This window comes from Vicia villosa, unplaced genomic scaffold, assembly GCF_029867415.1.
Source record: "Vicia villosa cultivar HV-30 ecotype Madison, WI unplaced genomic scaffold, Vvil1.0 ctg.000883F_1_1, whole genome shotgun sequence".
Taxonomy (NCBI): Eukaryota; Viridiplantae; Streptophyta; class Magnoliopsida; order Fabales; family Fabaceae; genus Vicia; species Vicia villosa.
Window position 1 is genome coordinate 189,248 of NW_026705398.1, and position 20,569 is coordinate 209,816.

General features: G+C 32.4%; 1 protein-coding gene across 1 annotated transcript; it reads right to left on the reverse strand.

Annotated features, from left to right (window-relative positions):
- Positions 1-1,328: 1,328 nt before the first annotated feature.
- LOC131631931 (ethylene-responsive transcription factor ERF017-like) lies at positions 1,329-2,336 on the reverse strand. The gene has a single exon (XM_058902690.1). The coding sequence runs from the start codon at positions 2,229-2,231 to the stop codon at positions 1,581-1,583; it is 651 nt and encodes a 216-aa protein (XP_058758673.1). The 5' UTR covers positions 2,232-2,336; the 3' UTR covers positions 1,329-1,580.
- Positions 2,337-20,569: the final 18,233 nt, after the last annotated feature.

A 20,569-nucleotide genomic window follows, 5' to 3' on the forward strand; every position in this document is an offset into this window, starting at 1 on the left:
ATCAAATCCTAAATTACAAACTCCTAAACATATCATATAAAAAAATCAAACATTTTTATCAAATCCTAAATTATAAACTCCTAAACATATATATCATATAAAAAAAATATTTATATCTAATATAATATTTTTATCATATATATAAAATTTATAAAAAAACAAAAATACCTCTTCTTCTCCTTCAACCTTCTTCCTTCTTCAATATTCTTCTCCATCAACCCTCTTCTTCTTCTTTAACTCTCCTCCAAATCTTAAAAAAAAAGAAAAAAAAAATCAAACACAAATTAACAAACAGAAATATGCATTGACGTAATTATAAAATGAAATAATCAAACAAATTTGTAAATAAACTACCTTTTAATACAAAAATGGAAGAAATTTGGGGTAAAAATTTGAAATGATAAGAGATGAAATGGGTATGGATTCTGTTTGTAGAAGTGGAGAAAAGGTGAGAAAGGGTATCGATAACGCGTCTGGGAAGGGAAAAGAAAAGGTGTGCCTTTATAAGCCAATCAGCGACATGAATTTCACGTCCCAACCTTGCCACGTGTAATTCACGTCGCAACGTCCCCAACGGTATTAAACAATATTCTCTCACTGCAATAATGACTGCACAAGTCAGCCTTAATTGTTTGGCGTGTCTTTATTAGCCTATCAACAACGTGAATTTCACGTCGCAACACTGCCACGTGTAATTCACATCGCAACCTCCCCAATGGTAATAAACAATATTCTCTCACTACAATAAAGGCTGAATTCCACGTCATTGCTGAAATTTTGAAAAAATTTCAATTTGTCCCCAAGTGAATGTCCCCGCCTATTTAATTTTTTATATTAATTTTATAGTTGCGACGTGCTTCCCACGTTACAACTATTTAAAAAAAAAAAACCCAACACACACAATATTTACGTTATGTTTGATATTTTAATATTACAATTTTCAGTGACGTATTTATCACGTCACAACAGCCCTTTTTTACCCACGTGATAATCATGTCACTACTTCACATGGCTAGATAACACATTTCTTGTAGCGATATCCGAGCTTTTAATAATCAATTCAGTCTAGATGGTTTTTTCGATCTAAACTTAAAACTTCCGCTTGTCAAAATTTTATCTTTTCAAAAATAGTTTTTACCTTGGAGATCTATTCAACCTCTTTTATATAAGTTGTCGTCGTCTAACAAAAATTTCTAAATTTTTTATTAAAGAGTTTAAACATCTCTTTCAATAAAATCTAATCCATTTATAATTTTAAAAAATAATTTATAAACTAAACAACTTTTTAGTTTTTATCACAATATCAAAACAATAAAACAATTAATATTTGTGTTAATTACTGGAACTGGCCATTACTCTAATTATGGAAAATCACTATAATTCATTGAATGATAAATAAAATTACATAAGCTTAGAACTTTACAAGTGAATAATATTTCTGGTACTAAATTAGCCTAAGGATTGATCCTATAAAAAATTGACCAACCCAAACCCGAATCGATGATCCGGAATTAGCCTTTTGGATAAACAAAAACTATCCACAACCAACCCAACCCGACCCTATACCTATCCTTAAATTCTTAATAATTCCATAAAAAAGTATCGTTAATTATTAATCCATCCAAATTCTCTTCTCCATAATCATAATTAGGAAACTCCGGGATATAAAAATCTCCTCCAAAATCATCAAAACTCGGAAAATTTGAGTAATCAGGTTCGACATTACTCGACCCGTTTACCGCAAACAAATCCGAAAACAACCCGTTTTGCTTCGAATCACACTCCGTCTGAAATGTCGAATCCGAAACAGCCGGAGACTGCGATTCTGATTCCATAGGAATCAACAATGCAGCTCCCTCCGATGAAGAAGACTCCACCTCCACCGTGTTATTTTCGGGTTGACCCGGATCCGAATCATGAACATACGAATTCGCAAAACGGGCTGCTGCGGCCTGAATCTGAGAAGGAGTCATAGACCTTCCTCCAGGAATCTCCGGAATATTACCCGGAAAATTAAACCTAGCACCACTGCCACGTAAGCAAAACATAGCCGCGTCGAATGCACGCGCCGCCTTCTCAGCAGAGTCATAAGAGCCCAACCATATTCTCTGACGGCTGTTAGGTAGTCTGATTTCCGACACATATTTCCCCCATTTCCTCTTCCTCACTCCTCGGTAAATCGAATCACTTCGTTCCGCCGCAGGTTGTTGTTCCACGTTGGTCTTCACCATGGTTATTACAGTAGACTAGTACGATGATGTTTTTTGTTGTGTCGTTTGTTGTTGGAACCGAAACACAAAACTCAGAAAATGTTTTTTTAAAAGAAGAATCAAATCTCTGTCGTTTGTTGTTTGGCTGCGTTTGAGAGTGAAACAATTTATATATAATTCAAGCACGAAGAAACGAGTGAAAGAAGTTTGACTAACTGTTAAAAGAGTCAACACTCCTAAGTTCTAAGACGTGTATTTTGATTTCTGAGATAATAATAAAATTTGATCCATTGGATCGTTACACGTGTACGATCACGATGAATTTATGATTCTCCCCAAACTCATACGCGTTGTGAAGTGTCTCTAGACAACAAAGTTGAACCATGTGATCTTAATGAAAGATGCATGTGAATTAAAAATGGGTGATGAAAACAATGTGCATTTTTTTTCTAGAGTTTTAAATTCAATGTGGGATTTTCGTTTTTGGTTTGGAACAATGTATGGTAATTGGTAATTAATGTGATAATTATTTCCAACGGTGGAACCGGTTTTTACTGCCAGTGGTTTTAATTTTCATTCCTTTGGTGTTAAGGACTTCATATTCCCAATACATTAATTGTTTGTGCAATTTATTTTCTAGATGACCATGAAAAAGTAATTATCCATTATCTTTGGTTTTAAATATTAGTCTTCTTGACTAAGTTATAAAAATGAAATAAAGTAGTAGAAATAACTTAGCAATAAAGTATACAACTTTGTTTTTATTATAAATTGTTTTAATATTTTTATATAAAAAATGTAATTTTATTAGATGAAAAAGGAATTTAAAAACGATTTTACAAAATTGTTTTTTAATTAATGATATTAAAAAACTAAATTTAAAAATTGAAATAAGATTATTAATGATTTATTAATATTGTAAAATAATTAATAATTTATTATTTTTTCAAAATAACTCATAATAAAAAATGGAGGACGAATGTTAATTTTTGGAATTTATATTTAAAAATAATTATTTTAAATTTCTCTTAAAATTTTATTATTAATCATAGAAATATAAGTAAATTGAAAAATTTAATCGAAAAATTTAAAAGAATTCAACACAAAGAGTATAAAAAATCTAGAGAATCCTATATATAAATGGGAGGTTACAATTTCAAATATAAACAAAAAGTTAAAAATATTCTATTCAAATTTAAATAAATACATTAAATATTTTAGTTTAGCTTAAGACAAAAGTGGGTGCGGCGAAATTTCATATATCTCTTATAGACACGTAAGTCAAAGGTTCACCAAACATACGTCCAAACAAAAGCTATAAAAAATGTTAAGAGTATGTTTGGATTATGTAATTTAAAATTTTAAAGGAATTTAAAATTTAAAACAATTCAAATGATTCAATTGAAATTCATTTATTTTTAAATTATTTTGTTTGGATAGAGTATTAAGATAACTCATTGTTAGATTTTTGGGGTCATTTTTTATAAAATTTAAATTTTTTGGACCAAATTAAAAAATTGAAAAGTAGGGATCAATTTACAATTTTTAAAAGTTTGAAGAACCAAATTGTAAAGATTAAAAATTATTAAGGACCAATTTATAATTTTTTAGGTCAATTTTATAATTTCAAAAAATATGAGGACTAATTTACAAAATTTGAAGAAATAATAGTAACAAATACATTCTATGGAGTATGAGAGGAATTTCAAATTCTTTGATTTTTGCTGTCATTTTAAAATGATTAAATTTAATTTAGATAAAATACTCCATAAATTTCCATCATTTTAACAATTCTTCATTTTTATATCCAAACAATAAATTTTGTGCAAATCATTTTAAATTCCCTCAAAATATTACATTACTTTATTAAAATGCTACATCCAAACACACTCTAAAAGTATTTTAAGACATGATAATAGAATATCTTAGGCAAATACAAATGGCAATAGTGTAATACAGTGGGAGAACTGACTTTTAATAATGTTGCGGATAGTAAGAGTCGCCACCGACTTTTATTTTATCCAATTGGAAAGACAAAAAGAACAGGAAAAACCTTTGAAATATTTTGAGTTCGGGGGGTAGGTTATACAAAGGGAAGGTGTACGCACCCTTTGTATCCATGGTTATCCATGGGCTCTTAATTGCTTAGCTCATTTTGTTTGAATTGTTTGAAAGAGTGTCGTGTGTGAATTGAAAAGATTTGAATAAGGAATTTAGCTTGTAAATAAGCGTAGCCTTTTAGAATTGATTTGAAAAAAAGGTGTGAAAAGTAATTTTAGTTTGAATAATGAGTAAGCAGTTAAAAGCACCTACCCTAAGTTTAATATCTTTATGTTCTTTAAGATTTTCGTTTGAAAGGGGCCATCCATACCATAAGAAGGGTAGGTAGTCTTTTCATTGGATTTGAAAAGGGTCATCAAGAATTATCATTCGCCATAAGGCTATCCATACCATAAAGAGAGTAGGAAGTCTCAGGGAAGGATATAATAGTCATTTAGGCAACCAATGAGGATACCTTAGCATTCGAAAGGGACGATCATCATCTTATCATAGGCAACCTCGAGGGATAAGATCATATACATTTGTAGGCAACATCGAAGAGACTTATGATCTTTGATGATGATAATGAACTGAGGGCAACATTTGCTAAGGCATCCTCGTATCTGAGGGACTTGACTATTTTTTAATCGAAAGGCGGCAATAAGAGGGACTACCTTAAAGGTGCGTGGGTGCATCAATCACTTGATTTAATTCAGTTATTTTATCTTGTAATTAGTGATTTATGTTCAATTGGCATTCTTGTCACTCCCTATATTACTAACCACGCAGTAAAAGAGAGGCAAAAATATGAATGCAGAAAGTAAGGTCCTACGCTATTACAAGGCTTCGGGTGGGGGATTACATAGCCAAAAACCCGTGGACAAAAAAATAAAAAGGCGGAAAATAAAGGCAGAAAATAAACCTAAACTATTACAAAAAAACCTTGCAAGCCTATACACATTTTCTAGAATTAAATGGCAGAAAATAAATAACTAAATTAAAGGCATGCGACATACACTAGAAATAGAGATGAGGAGAGAATCGCGTTGAAAGAAAAATAGGGTTAGAGGTTTTTTATGATGATAAATCTTTAATGGTTAACCTGAAAACCTAAGGGTAAGAACCTAAGGGTAAAAATCTAAGGGTAAAAACCTAAGGCTAAGTTAATGGACAATATCTACCTAACCTATGTTTTTAGGGTTATCTATGGTTTGTGAAGTTTTAAAGCTAAATATGATTAAAACCTAAAATAAAAACCAAAACCCTAATAAAATCAAAAAGTCAATTCTAAATAGTTTACTTAGTTACAAGCCTAAAATTAATTGTTAAATTAACCTAAATTAAAACTTAATTAGAATAAATAAAACCCTAATTTATTTAAACCTAAAATCAATTTACTTATTCTAAATTACTAATCAAAACCTAATTTACTAATTTAAAAAAAGTTAACACACAAAAAAGGTTTATGTAAGAAGAGAAAAATAAAATAAAAAGAAAAGCAATGAAAAAGCACTAAAAATAAAAAGAATTAAAAGAAAACCAGGCGTTGGATTCAGTGGAGCTGGCCCTTGAATGTCCATGGTAGGCTTTCAGCTTGGTGGATGTTGGATCTGTTCTTGATGGAATCCAAAGGCCTTGATGTGAAGGCGCACCATAAGCCTCTCCAAGTAGTGCGCATGGGATCTGAAAACTGAATAATTCATGAAAAAATATGTGGGGAGTGAGGGATCGAACTCATGCCCCTAGGCTCACCTGATGTTCTTACCAACTCAACCAAATAAAGCTTTTGTTTAATACACGCTTCAAAATAATAAAATATGAAAATAACATGGTTAATTGGAAAAACGCGTGCGCAAAATTTGAATGGATGAATGACATGTGACACGCAATCGTCTTCCTCGTGGAGACCTGCAACTATTCATCAGATTTGCAACATATTAGCTGCGACTTTGTTCGTAGCCAATTCACCTGCCATTCGAAATAAAATCATATATACGTGCATAAAAATTAAAATCAACACCATATTCAAACTCGTCTTGGCCATACGAATCTAATGGTACCTGCATTAAGCCTTAATTCGTACTAAATCAGAGAGCCCTATTTCAAAGTTCACGAACCCTGACATGGTGAATGGTCGCATACGCAAGAAATAATTGAATTAAACATCCAGAAACAATCTAAACATCATAACAAACATGTATATGCAGTCGAAACATGATAGGAATGCGTAAATCATTGTAACCGAAATAAAAAAAACTTAAGTGTGAACTGTGATGTATAAGTCTTTATTCTTGGCTTGTTGATTGAGTGTGATGATTGGTATAGCTCCAGAATCGTCCAAGGAATGTGTATCAATCCTCAGAATGCCTTGAACCCACTCCAATCTTGAATTCAATCTTTCACTTTTCTTGAACTTTTAAGAGCTTCACTATGGATTTTGGCTGCAGAAAATTTGTCCTCCTTTGCAATGTGAATAGCTTCTCTACTTATAGTAGAATGATTTAGGTCAACAAAATCTGATAGAATCTCTTTGAATTAATCATTGAGAAATTGTTTGGAAATCGATTTTAAATGTTTCTAAAATTATCCAATTTCAATCATTTCTCACCAATCTTCTCTTGCATCAATTTTATATCAAATATTGAGTAATATGCTGATTGATTTTGATTGGAGCTATCCTTAAAATCAAATCTTTGATTTTCCCATAATTATTTGTTTTATATCACCTTTAATTGAATAAAAAATTAATATAAAATCAAATAATTATGTAAAAAAACGTGGCCTTGAGATATGATATCATGGATTGCTTGAGGAATAAGCTTGGACCATAAAATATTGGTCTTCTTTACAAAAAAGATCCATTTTAACCCTTATTTTCTTCATGCACCTCACTAAAAAATGACCAACTTTGGCAAGGCATATCTCCCTCAATTTTCATGATATGGAAGTGATCTAGGACTTTTTGGAAAGCCCAAGATGTCCTCTATAAGCCATTTTAGAATATTTTTTGAATTTTAGGATTTTATCTTGAAGATATGGGCTTTGATAAAAAAACTGTTTTTGGTGTACTTTCAAAAAGGACCTGTAATATTTTGGCCATATCTTCCAATTGAAGCATTTTTTTGCCTTGGCTTTAGAGAGACAAAGTTGTAGAGAACTCAATTTCCTTCAAAATAGGCTTTGGTTGGGAAATTTATGATGTTCCATGTGAAAGGTATGACTAGTCAAAGTTTAGTTGACTTTTAGGTCAAAAACCCTAATTTAGAAACTTTGAGTTTTGTTGATTTATGAACTTTTCTTGATGAATCATGATCAAACCTTGATCAAATTATGAATGTTACTTCAAAATAAGGATATTAACCAAAAATCAGGAATTTTGACTATATTTTGACCACAGTTGACTTTTAGGTCAAACTAGTCGACTATTGACTATTTGAGCAATTAATTGAGCAATCTTGGGAACTGAAGCTTGAATTTTGTCATAGAGATCGTTTGAAACATAAGGAGTCATATGAAGTCCATTGGAGACCTTGATTTATCCTTTTTCACCAAGAAATTCAAAACCCTAGTTCAAGAGCCTTTGATTAGGAGAGTGTGTACTCAGTTGAGTCTTGAGCTTTTGATACTTGGATGAGTCTTGCATGAAAATATGGTGGGAAAATTTTTGTGTATGATAAATAGCTACTTTTAAAAAGTACTTATTATTTTTTTCAATTATTTGTCTTTTAAAGTTGATTTGTTATATATATATATATATATATATATATATGATTTCGGATGAAATGACATCAATTTATCCAATTTAATAACATGACACCTCTGATAACTCTTTACTGTATATCTATATAATAAAACTCAATTGATGTTAGTTTTATGCATCTCGTTGACATGTAAAATTATTTTCGATTGATGTTAAATTTTGTAGACATCATCTATGTAATAATAAATTTCAATCCAATGTTAGATTTTTTTATACGAATACGAGGTAAAAAGTTATCGGATGTGTTATGTTACTAAGTTAGGCATTGAAAAGTAATTAACAAAAACTAAATTGCATTTGATAAAAATGCTTGATTTTTTTTTATATGTTTTATATTTAGGATTATATTGAATACAAAATAGTTTTTAAAATTGAATATAGTTAATTAATATGAATTTTTAATTGAATATTTTAAAATATAATTAAAACAAATTATTATATAATTTTAAAAAAATAATATATTAAAAAACTGAATATGTTATTTATAGCTTTAAAAAAAGTTTTGTATATAAGTTATAAAAAAATAATATATTAAAAAATGAATATAATAAAAAGATTATATATATATATATATATATATATATATATATATATATATATATATATATATATATATATATATTGTATTTTGTTAAAAAATGAATGTTATTTATAACTTTAAAAAATAGATTATTATATGAGTTTAAAAAATGAATGTTATTTATAACTTTAAAAATAGATTATTATATGTTGTTTTATGATAGTGTGTGTGTGTCTATATATATATATATATATATATATATATATATATATATATATATATATATATATATATATATATATATATATATATATATATATATATATATATATATATATATATATATATATATATATATATATATATATATATATATATAATTTTGTTTAAAAAGAGAGTATATATATTTATAGTTAAGAATAAAATAGTGTGAAGTAGTATTTTTTAAACAATACTTTAAAAGAAGAAGGTTATTATAATTTATTAAAAAATAATACAGTATTTTAATTAAAAAATGTTTATGCTAGTGTCAAGTATTATTTGTTTAAAAAGAAGGATATAGGAGTATAGTGTGAGAAGTAGTATTTTGTTTAAAAGATATTTATTATATGTTTTTATGGTTATATATGTTTATTTTATATGGTTTTATATATATATATATATATATATATATATATATATATATATATATATATATATATATATATATATATATATATATATATATATATATATATATATATATATATATATAAGGAGGGATATATGAGGAGGGATATTCTTACTCTAAGAGTAAGTTATCAAGACTTACTCCTCATCATGACCATTGATTCTTCTCAATCTAATGGTTAAAATTAATGAGTATTATTTTTCTCTCTCCACATTTAATTACTCATTAATTTTAACCATAAGATTGAAAAGAATCAATGGTCATGATGAGGAGTAAGTCTTGATAACTTACTCCTGGAGTAAGAATATCCCTCCTCTATATATATATATATATATATATATATATATATATATATATATATATATATATATATATATATATATATATATATATATATATATATATATATATATATATATATATATATATATATATATATAAGTGTGAAGTATTATGTTGTTTAAAAAAAGTATATAGTAGTATAGTGTGAAATAGTATTTTGTTTAAAAAATATTTATTATATGTTTATATGGTTATATATGTTTGCTTCAATGCACAGTGCAAGTCAAATGACATGGCATCATGCAAATAAAACAAGTCCAGGCACTTGCGGCATCCATCTGATGGCGAGGCATGGAAGCACTTTGATCGAATACATCTTGATTTTGCCGCAGAACCTAGAAATGTCCGGCTTGGATTATGCTCAGATGGTTTTACTCCTTATGTTCAAGCGTCGGGAAGTATGTATTCTTGTTAGCCAGTTATTGTAACCCCTTACAACCTCCCTCCTTAGATGTGCATGACAAATGTTTTTGACGTGTGTCATTCAAGGACCTTCGAGTCCAAAAGTCGGAATTGATGTGTATTTACAACCTTTAATTGATGATTTGAAGAGATTGTGGATTGGAGAGTGGACTTATGATACATCACGTAAACAAAAATTTATTATGCGAGCTGTCTTGATGTGGACCAATGAAAGAGAGGCCGAGTAAAAAAAATTGCTATGGCAGAACTTCAAGACGACATTTTCTGACATGCTACGACGTGTTGGAAAGCATTTGGAACTTCATGGCATCCATCCCAGTTCGATAGGAGGGGAAATCTTTCAGAAACTTCTTAAATATTGGAAGAATGATGAGTTTCTAGCTAAATCAAAAATGCAAAGAAGATGAAAGCTTCTGAAAAAGGGGGTTGCCTTAATGCTGTTGGACGTATAAGCAGTGTTGAGCATCTTCGACGCCTGGTAATAATTATTACCACTTTTTAAAGTGATAATTTTATTTAATAATAGATATTATTAATTATAGCTAATTTTATTATTTAGGATAAGGAATTGAATAGACCACCTCTGATGACCGAGCTGATTGCAAGGACTCGGACAAAGAAAACGAGAGGTTTTGTTGACGAGCGTACACAAAAAGCTATGGTAAGTTATTTAATTTACGTTGTTCATTTTTTTAAAATTTATTTGCAACTTTTGTGACGTGATTTTCACGTGGCATGTGAGATGTTGTGGCGTGAAAATCATGTGGTAACTAAATTTGCGACGTGAAAATCACGAGGCTATTTTTAATATATTATTAATGTCAATTTAATTTTATTTAAATTATATTTAACTTAATTTTTTATGTGTAGGATGACTATCATAACTCGTCTCCTTACAAACCAAAGATGAATGAAGCTGTAGAATCAGCTAACAAAAACATTAAGAAAATCATTCAGAAAATGGTCGTCACTTACAAAGATTGGCATGAAATGTTCCCGTTTGCTCTTCATGGTTACCGTACATCGGTACGTACTTCGACTGGAGCAACTCCTTTCTCCCTTGTGTATGGGATGGAGGCAGTCCTACCCATAGAGGTTGAGATCCCATCAATAAGAGTCTTGATGGAGGCAAAACTAACAGAAGCCGATTGGTGTCAAAACAGACTCGATGAGTTGAACTTAATTGAAGAAAAGCGCATGACAGCTTTATGCCACTGACAGCTATATCAACAAAGAATGAAGAAAGATTTTTTTTGTAGTGTATGCGCACAACATTAAGAATTGTATAACAATGATAAAAAATTAACACACAAAGTTCTCAATCAAACGTTATAATAGTTTCACTAAGACAACCTATTTCCAATGAAATTAGTTGAAAAACGTAAATTGACAAATTATTGAACATTTGATTTTTCAGAATTTCTTTTTGAAGAAACGAAAAACACAAGAAAGGGGGTTTGAATTAGGGTTTTTAAAAAATTAAAGCAAATGACACGTTTGGTTATCCTGGTGCATTTGAACTCAAACAACTATAGTCCACCCTACCAAGGTAATTTCGCCTCTCTCCTACGAGGTCTTAATCCACTAATCAAAACTTGATTACAATGTCACTTAAACAATTGTCTAAGTCTTCTCAAGAACAACCACAATTCGGTTTTCTCAAGGTATTACAATTACAAACTTAAAACTTGAGTGTGTTAACAAATTACTTCTAAAAAGCTATATCACAACTGTGATATATACACAATATTTAAGCACAAAAAAAATTAAGAGTAAAGATGATTGAAAATTATGAGCGCTCTTTAGTGAATTTGTGCGTGCATGAGAGTTGTGCTTCAATTCTTCAACGATGACCTCTTTATATAGGATGGAGCCTTTGATCCATTTGAGAGACATTTTTTCTTGTTTTGGAAGGATGATAAAATGTGAATTAAGGCTCTTTCCAAAATTTAAATGAAAGATAGAGAGAGAAAGACAGAAAGATAGATAGAGAGAAGATGTTTAGGAAGCTCACCGACGGTCCTCGTTACGGATACGTCTGTTGTAACACCCTAAACTCCGCACATGAATTTTTGCATAAATTAATTGTAAATACAACCACCTAATGTGTCACACACGTCCAAGACACACATCCTGCCCCGTAACGCGGGTTCTTCAACCAATCTAATTAGTATCACATGTTCATATGGGAAACAAATAACCATATCATCGCTTGCTCACTTCCATTTCAAAGTGTCATCGCAGCGGAAATCATCGGCAATACTTGTGGAAGATAAAGTAAGAAATTAAGCATAGTTTCAAACTTCAACTTTAATAACAAAATAAGAGAGTCGTAAAAGATCAACTCAACAGCTCCCGAAGGTTCATCAACAAAAATTAGTCTTACGACTTCAACATAACAATATAAGAATTAAAACAGTCGTTCTCGATCCAATGTTACATAATCAGAGCAAGACGCTACTAATTAAAACGATAAACTACGGAATATATTCCATGGATATCTTCCACTTACTTCAACAAGCTACTCTTGAGTATCTACACGATGCCCATATAAGGCACCATTCAAATAGAAGGGGGTGAGAATACAATTCAATAATTAGTGGTAAAGATAATTGGAAGTACAATAATTAACAACATCACACACCAATTACAACGACATAACTATATCAAGTATTCTCATCCACACATCATAAGGCATAATAAATCAGTGATATGCAATCACAAATTCAAATGTACTTAACAACTAAGTCAACATGCATGTGGTACCAAATTATGAACACTTAGGTTCATTTCACTCCATGATCCCCACCATAAGATTGATTCCTTCTTGGAACCGGAGCACACCAAAATCGCTACCATCACCATACGTAGCGCTTCGCTAATCCCCCATAATAGGAATTAGATACCCACACCCAAACCTTCATCATAGGATCAAGGCTCATCATAAAGAATCAAAGTTCATAAAATATTAATGCATGGACTCTCAACATGCAACAAAAACACATACACATTGGCTCTTCTTTTGACCGTGTATTCCACCAATAACATAGTCAAAATAAACATAGCAGATGTATAATTAAATATGCAACATTTTTAACAATCATCACAATTATTCATACACAACAATTAATTATAGACACATATAAGTGTGACGACCCGATTTTATTTTCCATATTTATTTATTAGGTATTTTATTTTATTAATTATTATTGCGTGATAATTAATTAATTGGTGTTTTTGTGATTATTTGAATACGTGTAATATTTGAATAATTGAACCGATATGTTAAGACTAGTAAATAGTTAATGGGCCTAATTAAATAGAATATAGAATGGATTGGGTTAAGCCCAATATAACAAAATAGAGTTATTAAGAGTATTATGAGGAAACCTAAAATTAGAGGAGATAGAAAGAAAAAGAGGCAAGAAAGAAGAGAATAAAAGAGGGGAGGAAATTCTTAAAGAATAAGGACTAGAGTCTCTCAATTTCATAGATTTTCACATGTTAGGGTTTATGTTGAATTCATGGGATTTGTGATATTAATCATGATTGATGAGGTTTGTATGTGAACCCATGGTTAGGAACATGTTTAGGAACCTTTTATGTATGCTAAATTGTTGTTTGGATGAGTTTTGGTTGGCAAAAATTGAATTTGGGTTGGTGTTGAAGGTGCTGAAAACACACATAATTTTTGTTGTTCTAGTGTCTTTCGCCCGACGAAGGATTTCTTCCGTCGGGCGAACGTTCTATTTATTTGAATATGAGGGTTTATTTGAACTCATGTTTTATTTATTTGGATATTGTTATCTTTTCATATTTTAACATGATATTTTGAATATGGTTATTGAAGGCTATGTTGCCTAGTTATTGGATTTCATGTAGCATAATTGATTATGTTATTTTGAATTGGTAGATGAATATAGTATGAGATATATTCATTGAAATGGTTTGATTGAAATTATTCATCCGCGTGCGATATGCATAATTAAAGAAACATGAAGTTTTCAAATTGTGTTATGAAATGATCAAGTGCATGTTTGTACTTTGTTTGGGGTTTTCATTGCGGTGAAAACAACATGTGACGCCCTTTCTATTTTATGCATGTTAATACTCTACAAATGTTTAATTGTAATTTGGGTTTATAAAAGGGGTGTTACATTAGTGGTATGAGAGCCTGGTTGACCAGTTGGTCAAGGTCATTAATGTCTTTTATTTGCGTTGTATATGATTTGTGTGTCTGACACGATCAATACTATTTTTCTGGTTGTTTGGATGTCTAGGACGATAGTTTCTAGAAGGAATGATGATGCCATTGCTAATGCATTGAAGATGTTGGTTGGATCTCTTGGTCAGATTCCTCAAATGAATGTTGGTAATCGGAATGGTGATGATGATGAGTTTCGTGCTTTGGGGAAGTTCCAAAGGAACAATCCGCTTATCTTTGAGGGAGATCATGAACCTGATAAGGCGTAAGCTTGGTTGAAGGCAATTGAGAATATCTCTCGGGTTATGAATTGTACTGATGCGTAGAAGATGCAGTTTGGTACTCACATGCTCAAGAAGGAAGTTGAGGATTGGTGGGGTAACACTGCTCAGAGATTTGATGAAGAGGGTATTGTGATTACTTGGGATCTTATTCGTGATGCATTTTGGGAGAACTATTTTCCATAGGATGTCCGTGGAAAGAAAGAGGTGGAATTTCTTGAGTTGAAGCAATGTAATGGTACCGTAGCGGAGTATGTTGCGAGATTCCAAGAGTTGATCAAGTATTGTCCCTATTACAATACTATGAATGTTGAAATGTTTAAGTGTTTGATGTTTATGAACGGTTTGCGACCTGATATCAAGAGGGCTATTGGTTACCAACAGACAATAACTCTTTTGGAGACTCCGATAAGCTCTCATCTTCTCCTGAATCACTTTGATCTTCTCTGTGGTCTGTTGGATAAACTCAGGCCTGATTATAACGTCCTCTCCTAATTCATACCAACATAAATGTGTCCTACACCTTCTATCATATAATGTGTAATGCCCGTTTTTATTTTAATTATTTATTTTATTGTGTGTTTTGTGAATTATTTGTTAATTATGTGATTAGTTGGTTTCGTGTTGTTTTATTAGGAATTAGTAGTAATGATCTAGTGAGATTAGTGTTGTTGGGCCTAACTTAGAATTAGAGTTAGCATTAGCAAGTGAGAGGTGTTAATTAAAGCCCATTGGTAATAATAAGAAAGTCAGTAAGATTAACAAAACAAGAGAGAATTGGGAAATAGAGTTAAAGGTGACTTTTGCTAAATAAGAGAAGTGGAGAGGAAGCTAGGGCAAACCCCATAGGAGGTTAGAGTTGTCTTCAATCCAAATCAAGGTAAGGGTGAGATTCTTTCATGATAAGGGTTTGTATGATGGTAGATTATGGTGGGAATTTGATTATATGCTTTGAAATCCATGTTTGTGTGAGAAATGCAATTTTGAAGAATGTTTGAAATTGATTAATGATTTGCTGAGTATGTGATGAAGTTGTTGGAGGTTTACATGAGTGATTGATGTTGTGATTTGTGTGTAAACTCTTTTCTTTCAATTTCATGATTTAGGGATGTTAGGGTTCATGCTAGATTCCATGAATTTTTGCTCTAAACATGTTTTGAATATAGATTATTGATAATAAACATTAAATACTGGTTATATGTGTTGCTAATTGATGTACGAAAATGATTTTGAATGAAGAAATAGCATTTTCATAAAACTGAGTTTGCTGTTATTTTTATGCAAAATTGCTAGTTTGTTAAGCGAGATCCTGTCCGCTAAGAAAAGTCTAGGAACAAATTTTAAAAATCGCGAGTCCGCTAAGCGGGATTGGTTTGCTAAGCGAGCAAGTGAAAATGGTTCGCTTCTGTTTTTAGTTTCAGTTAGCGCGCTTGTGGCCCGCTAAGCGAACTTTCTTTCAAAAACTTTATGAAACTTCTATATGTTGTATCTTTTGATCCGTAACTCCTTTTTATACACCGTTTGAACCTCCTTAAAGCTGAAATTGATTCTTATCTAATGAAATTGACTTGAATTATTTTTTAGAACTTTTTCTTGAGTCGTAATTTCCGATATCGTGATGTATTGTGAAGTGAATATTGTTGTATATTGATATGACATAAAGACGTGATTGAGAAGTGATGAATTACTATAATAGTAATGATGTTGTTGTTGCCATTGAATCTTGGCATTTAGTCGATGTTATTTAGCCGATGTTGTGACGTGTTGTGAATGTTGTGAATGTTGTGTGGATGTTGCATCATTGAGTTGCATCCATTGCATAGTTTGTATTAGCCTGAAAATGGCAACGATGATGGCTTGAAAATGGCAACCACGACGATAGCCTACAAATGGTAGTGACAATGGCCCAAGTGGCAAATTTCTAAGACGATGGGAGTTTTACTCCAAATGGTACCACATGCATATGCATCTGATCAAGTCGCATATTATGTTACATTTTAAGTCTTTGTGATCATGAAGTTAATGTTATTATGTGTTGATGACGTAGTCGTGAATTTGAATTTGTTGTTATGATTGATTGATAACATTGTTGTTGTGGTAAAGTTGCATTATGATGAAAATTGGTGAATTGTGTATGATCTTATTTTCGCTATAAGTATTATCATACGTTCCTTTATATTTTTTGATATCTCACCCCTTCTGTTTGAATGTTACCCTTTGTTGGTAATGTGTAGGTAACCAAGATGAGTAGCCGTTACCGTTAGTAGTCGAGTTGGTGTCTTATGCTCTGATACGTAGAACTCGGGGGATTGACACTTGTTTCTTTTTGTTATGTTTTAAGTATGAATTATGACTTGTTGTTTTTCAAGTTAGACCAATATGCTAACTTTTGAAGTTTGTGATTTTGTGAATTCCACTGCATTGTTTATCAAAGTTGAGTTGGTTTTGAGACTATTAATTGCTATGAATTCTCCCTATTGATATGTGTTATGTATCAGTGTAATGAGCTTTGATGTGATTTTTTTCAAGTCGTAATGTGACACCTCATGTTGTGTTTGGAATTTTGCACTCTAATTCTATTATTAATCCCTCATCTGCCTTTTAAGCTCCGGCGTTACATTTCCACCAACTGGTCCTCCCCAAGCTACCTTCACCAACATAATATGTTTACCACACAACTATTTCACTTCTCGATCCTCTATCTTCATGGGTGATGCCTCAACAGTCAGGTTATCTCTCACCTGCATATAATCCACTTGGATCACATGAGACGGGTCTAAAATGTACCTCATCAATTGAGACACATGAAACAAATCATGAAAATTAACAAGCGACGATGGCAGAGTAACCTGATAGGTCATTTCTCATATCCTCTTCAAAATCTAGTAGGGACCGATGAACCACAGAGTGAGCTTTCAAGACTTTAAAGCTCGACCAACACCAATTACCAGAGTAACCTTAAGAAACGCACGATCCCCCTCTTAGAACTCAAGTGCTTTCCTTCGTTTATCATGATAACTCGTTTGGAGACTCCGAGAAGCTCTCATATTCTCATGAATCACTTTGATCTTCTCTATGGTCTGTTGGATAAACTCAGGCCCGATTATAGCACCCTCTCTTGATTTATACCAACAGAGAGGTGTCCTACACCTTCTACCATATAAGGCCTTGAATGGTACCATTTTAATACTCGAATGGGAACTGTTGTTGTAGTTTAACTCAATCAACAACCAAAAACTATCCCAAGTACCTCCTTGTTCTAGCACACAAGCTCTCAACAAGTATTCTAAGGATTGGATAGTCTTCTCGGTCTGATCATCTGTCTGCGAATGATAAGCAAAACTCAAATGTAACTTCGTACCTAAGGCCTACTGTAAACTCTCCCATAATCCTAATGTGAACCTAAGATACTGGATGAAATCCCATGAAAACTGACAATCCTCTCAATATAATAGCTGATGGTTAAGTCGAATCAAAATAAAATAGAGGATTTAGTCAAACTATCCACAATAAACCATATAGTATCATAACTCTTCACCAACCTTGGTAACCTCGACAAAAATCCATCGGAATGGTATCCCATTTCCACTCAGGAATAGGAAATGAATGCAATAAGCACAACGACTCAAATGCTCAATCTTTGACTTCTGGAAAGTCGAACAAGCATACACAAATTCAACAACTTCCTTTTTCATCATAGGCCACCAAAAGATCTTCTTCAAGTCTTTATACATTTTAGTAGCCTCGGGGTGAATACTATCATCAATCTAGAAATCATCATCTTGACTTTGATTAATTAAGTCCAAACGACCGGCCAATTTCAAATAAGTCTTGCAAGTTGTGATCATCGACAGAAGCATGCTGAATTGCATTCTTTTCAACACGAGCTTCTTTAACAACAATAGTTTGAGATTCCATCTCGCTGTTATGAGCTTGGTCAGAAGTAGTTTTATGGGGTTGTTTGTCGGTGTCTTCATTGGTACCAGTTCTAGGATGACTTTCAATGAAAGCACCTACGAATGCATCTTGCCTATGAGGGGTCGGATCAGGCTCAACTATGGTCTCTATGTAGATTGCAGTTTTGTTGGTGTTCTCAACGGGGTTTGGTATGATAATCTTCTCTTACGACTGTTCCTGGAAGTAAGGCAATGTTAGAACAAACAACTTGACAAAAAATTATAAAACAATCCATACCTTAAGAGTTGGGTCTAGAGAATCAATTTCTGGCGGACACAGAGATGGTGGAAATGATTGTTGAAAAGGAAAATTCAGAGGAGGACTCTCTTGATCATTAGTTTGATTAGTTTACGTGAGATTATGTGCGTTACAAACTTCAGGAGTCGAAGGAATAACTTTGGAGGCATGATTTTTAGAAGCAACATTTATTTTCTTCTTAGCTCCTATAGGTTTAGTAGGGCTTGGAACTGTGGAGGAAGAAAATATTTGAATGTTGGTACTATGGTCAGAGTTTTATTTTTTTCCTTTTGGTGGTGGTACTTCATCAGGGATCTAAAAATTATAAGGCATAAGAAGCAATGTTACTTTAAAGTTGAAATATAGGAATGTATCGTAAGTGTGCTTTGGGAGGTTTGGAAACTCTTTTTCTTTGGGGGCTTGTTGGAAGGAGCTTCGGCTGTCAAAGGGAGTTTTTGTCTCTGAGAAGCAAAAATTAGGGTGAAGTATGGCTTACCTTGTATAGACAAGTGAATTTGAGAAAACAAAACTTGCCATCGTGAGCTGAGCTCTTTCGTCATCATAATTTGAGGGAATTGGGACACTTTCGTCTGAATTGTCTGCTACTGGTTCAGTAGATTCCAATTTAGCGTCCAAAATATTGAAAGCATCGTTTAATCGTTTAATGAGGACTGGGGCAGAAAGATATTGCCTTTGATATTCTGACCACCAATGGTTGAATTCTTTTGTCACGAAGAAAGAACGTTGGAATAGAAATATAGAGAGTTCAAGGAGTTAGGTAGATTTGTGGAATTCAAGGCACGCCATATGATTTTCAGTATTCAATTGCGGACCAGCCCTAACAATATCAAAATGGTGAGAAAATAAGGATTTCGGTAACGTTTGGCTAAGACCAAATTGACAAGCTACTAAATTTGGTTGATAACTCATAAAACCATAACATTTTATGCCTGGTTCAATTCTAAAATACAAAAGGGTGGGGGTTAAAAGGGCTCTCCATACATCATTTGATTGTGCGTCAGCTTTTGGGGAATCCCAGGAAAAGGATTCCTAAACCAGGTCGGGCCAATGCTTCAATCCACAAAGGGAGACATAATTGAAATGAAAGTTTTAGTTTCAAGAAATAAATTGATGTACTTCATGAGAATATACATGTTGGGAGGCTCTGGGAGAGCAGTTAAGGAAAGCATCATTCCTTCGATAGGCCTACTCTCAGACACACGTATAATGGCTTTTGACACAGGATAACCTAATTTGTGCTCAAAGGTGGCATTCAACCAATATTCAAGAACCAGGAGGGTCCTAACATAGTTAATAATCTGTTGGTGTTAGGAAGAAGCTTCATTTTTAAAGAAGCATAACCCAAGTGTTGGTACAAATATGCCTACAAGAGTTTTCCCAAAGAAATTTGTCGACCCTCATGAATTTGGATCGCCAAGGGGATGAAGCTTTTGGCTATCTGAAACGAGCCAAGGAAAAATAGAAAATATGAAAGCCACAAAGTTAAGAAGGCAATGTGTTCCATGTCAGAAACCTATTTGGTGTTCTTTACATCGTTGTCAGCTATGTAAAGTTTGAGGCTCGCATGTTCGAAGTCGAACGAGTTTTAACTAGACAAGGTTGGGTCGAAAGTTTTGTCTAAAGGCGAAAGGCCAGTGATGGCTGCCACGTTGAACAAGGTAGGCGTCAACATGCCACAAGGAACTTTGAAGGTGTTGGTCGATCCTTCTCAGAAGAAAATCAAGGCATGAATCATACGTAGATTAACTCTGTTAGCATGCCTTGACAATTGAATGGCGTCGAAAATGCTTCTACCTATTGTACTTTACATTTCGATTGAACGTTGTTGAGCCAAGCCAAATAGTCTTTGTTACTTGGAGCAGGCCTGGAGTGAAAAACCCTAGCATTGGGGTCCATAAACTTCA

Excerpts from the sequence above, each read along its gene's own strand:
- LOC131631931 (XM_058902690.1), bottom strand. The coding sequence starts at position 2,231 with ATGGTGAAGACCAACGTGGAACAACAACCTGCGGCGGAACGAAGTGAT.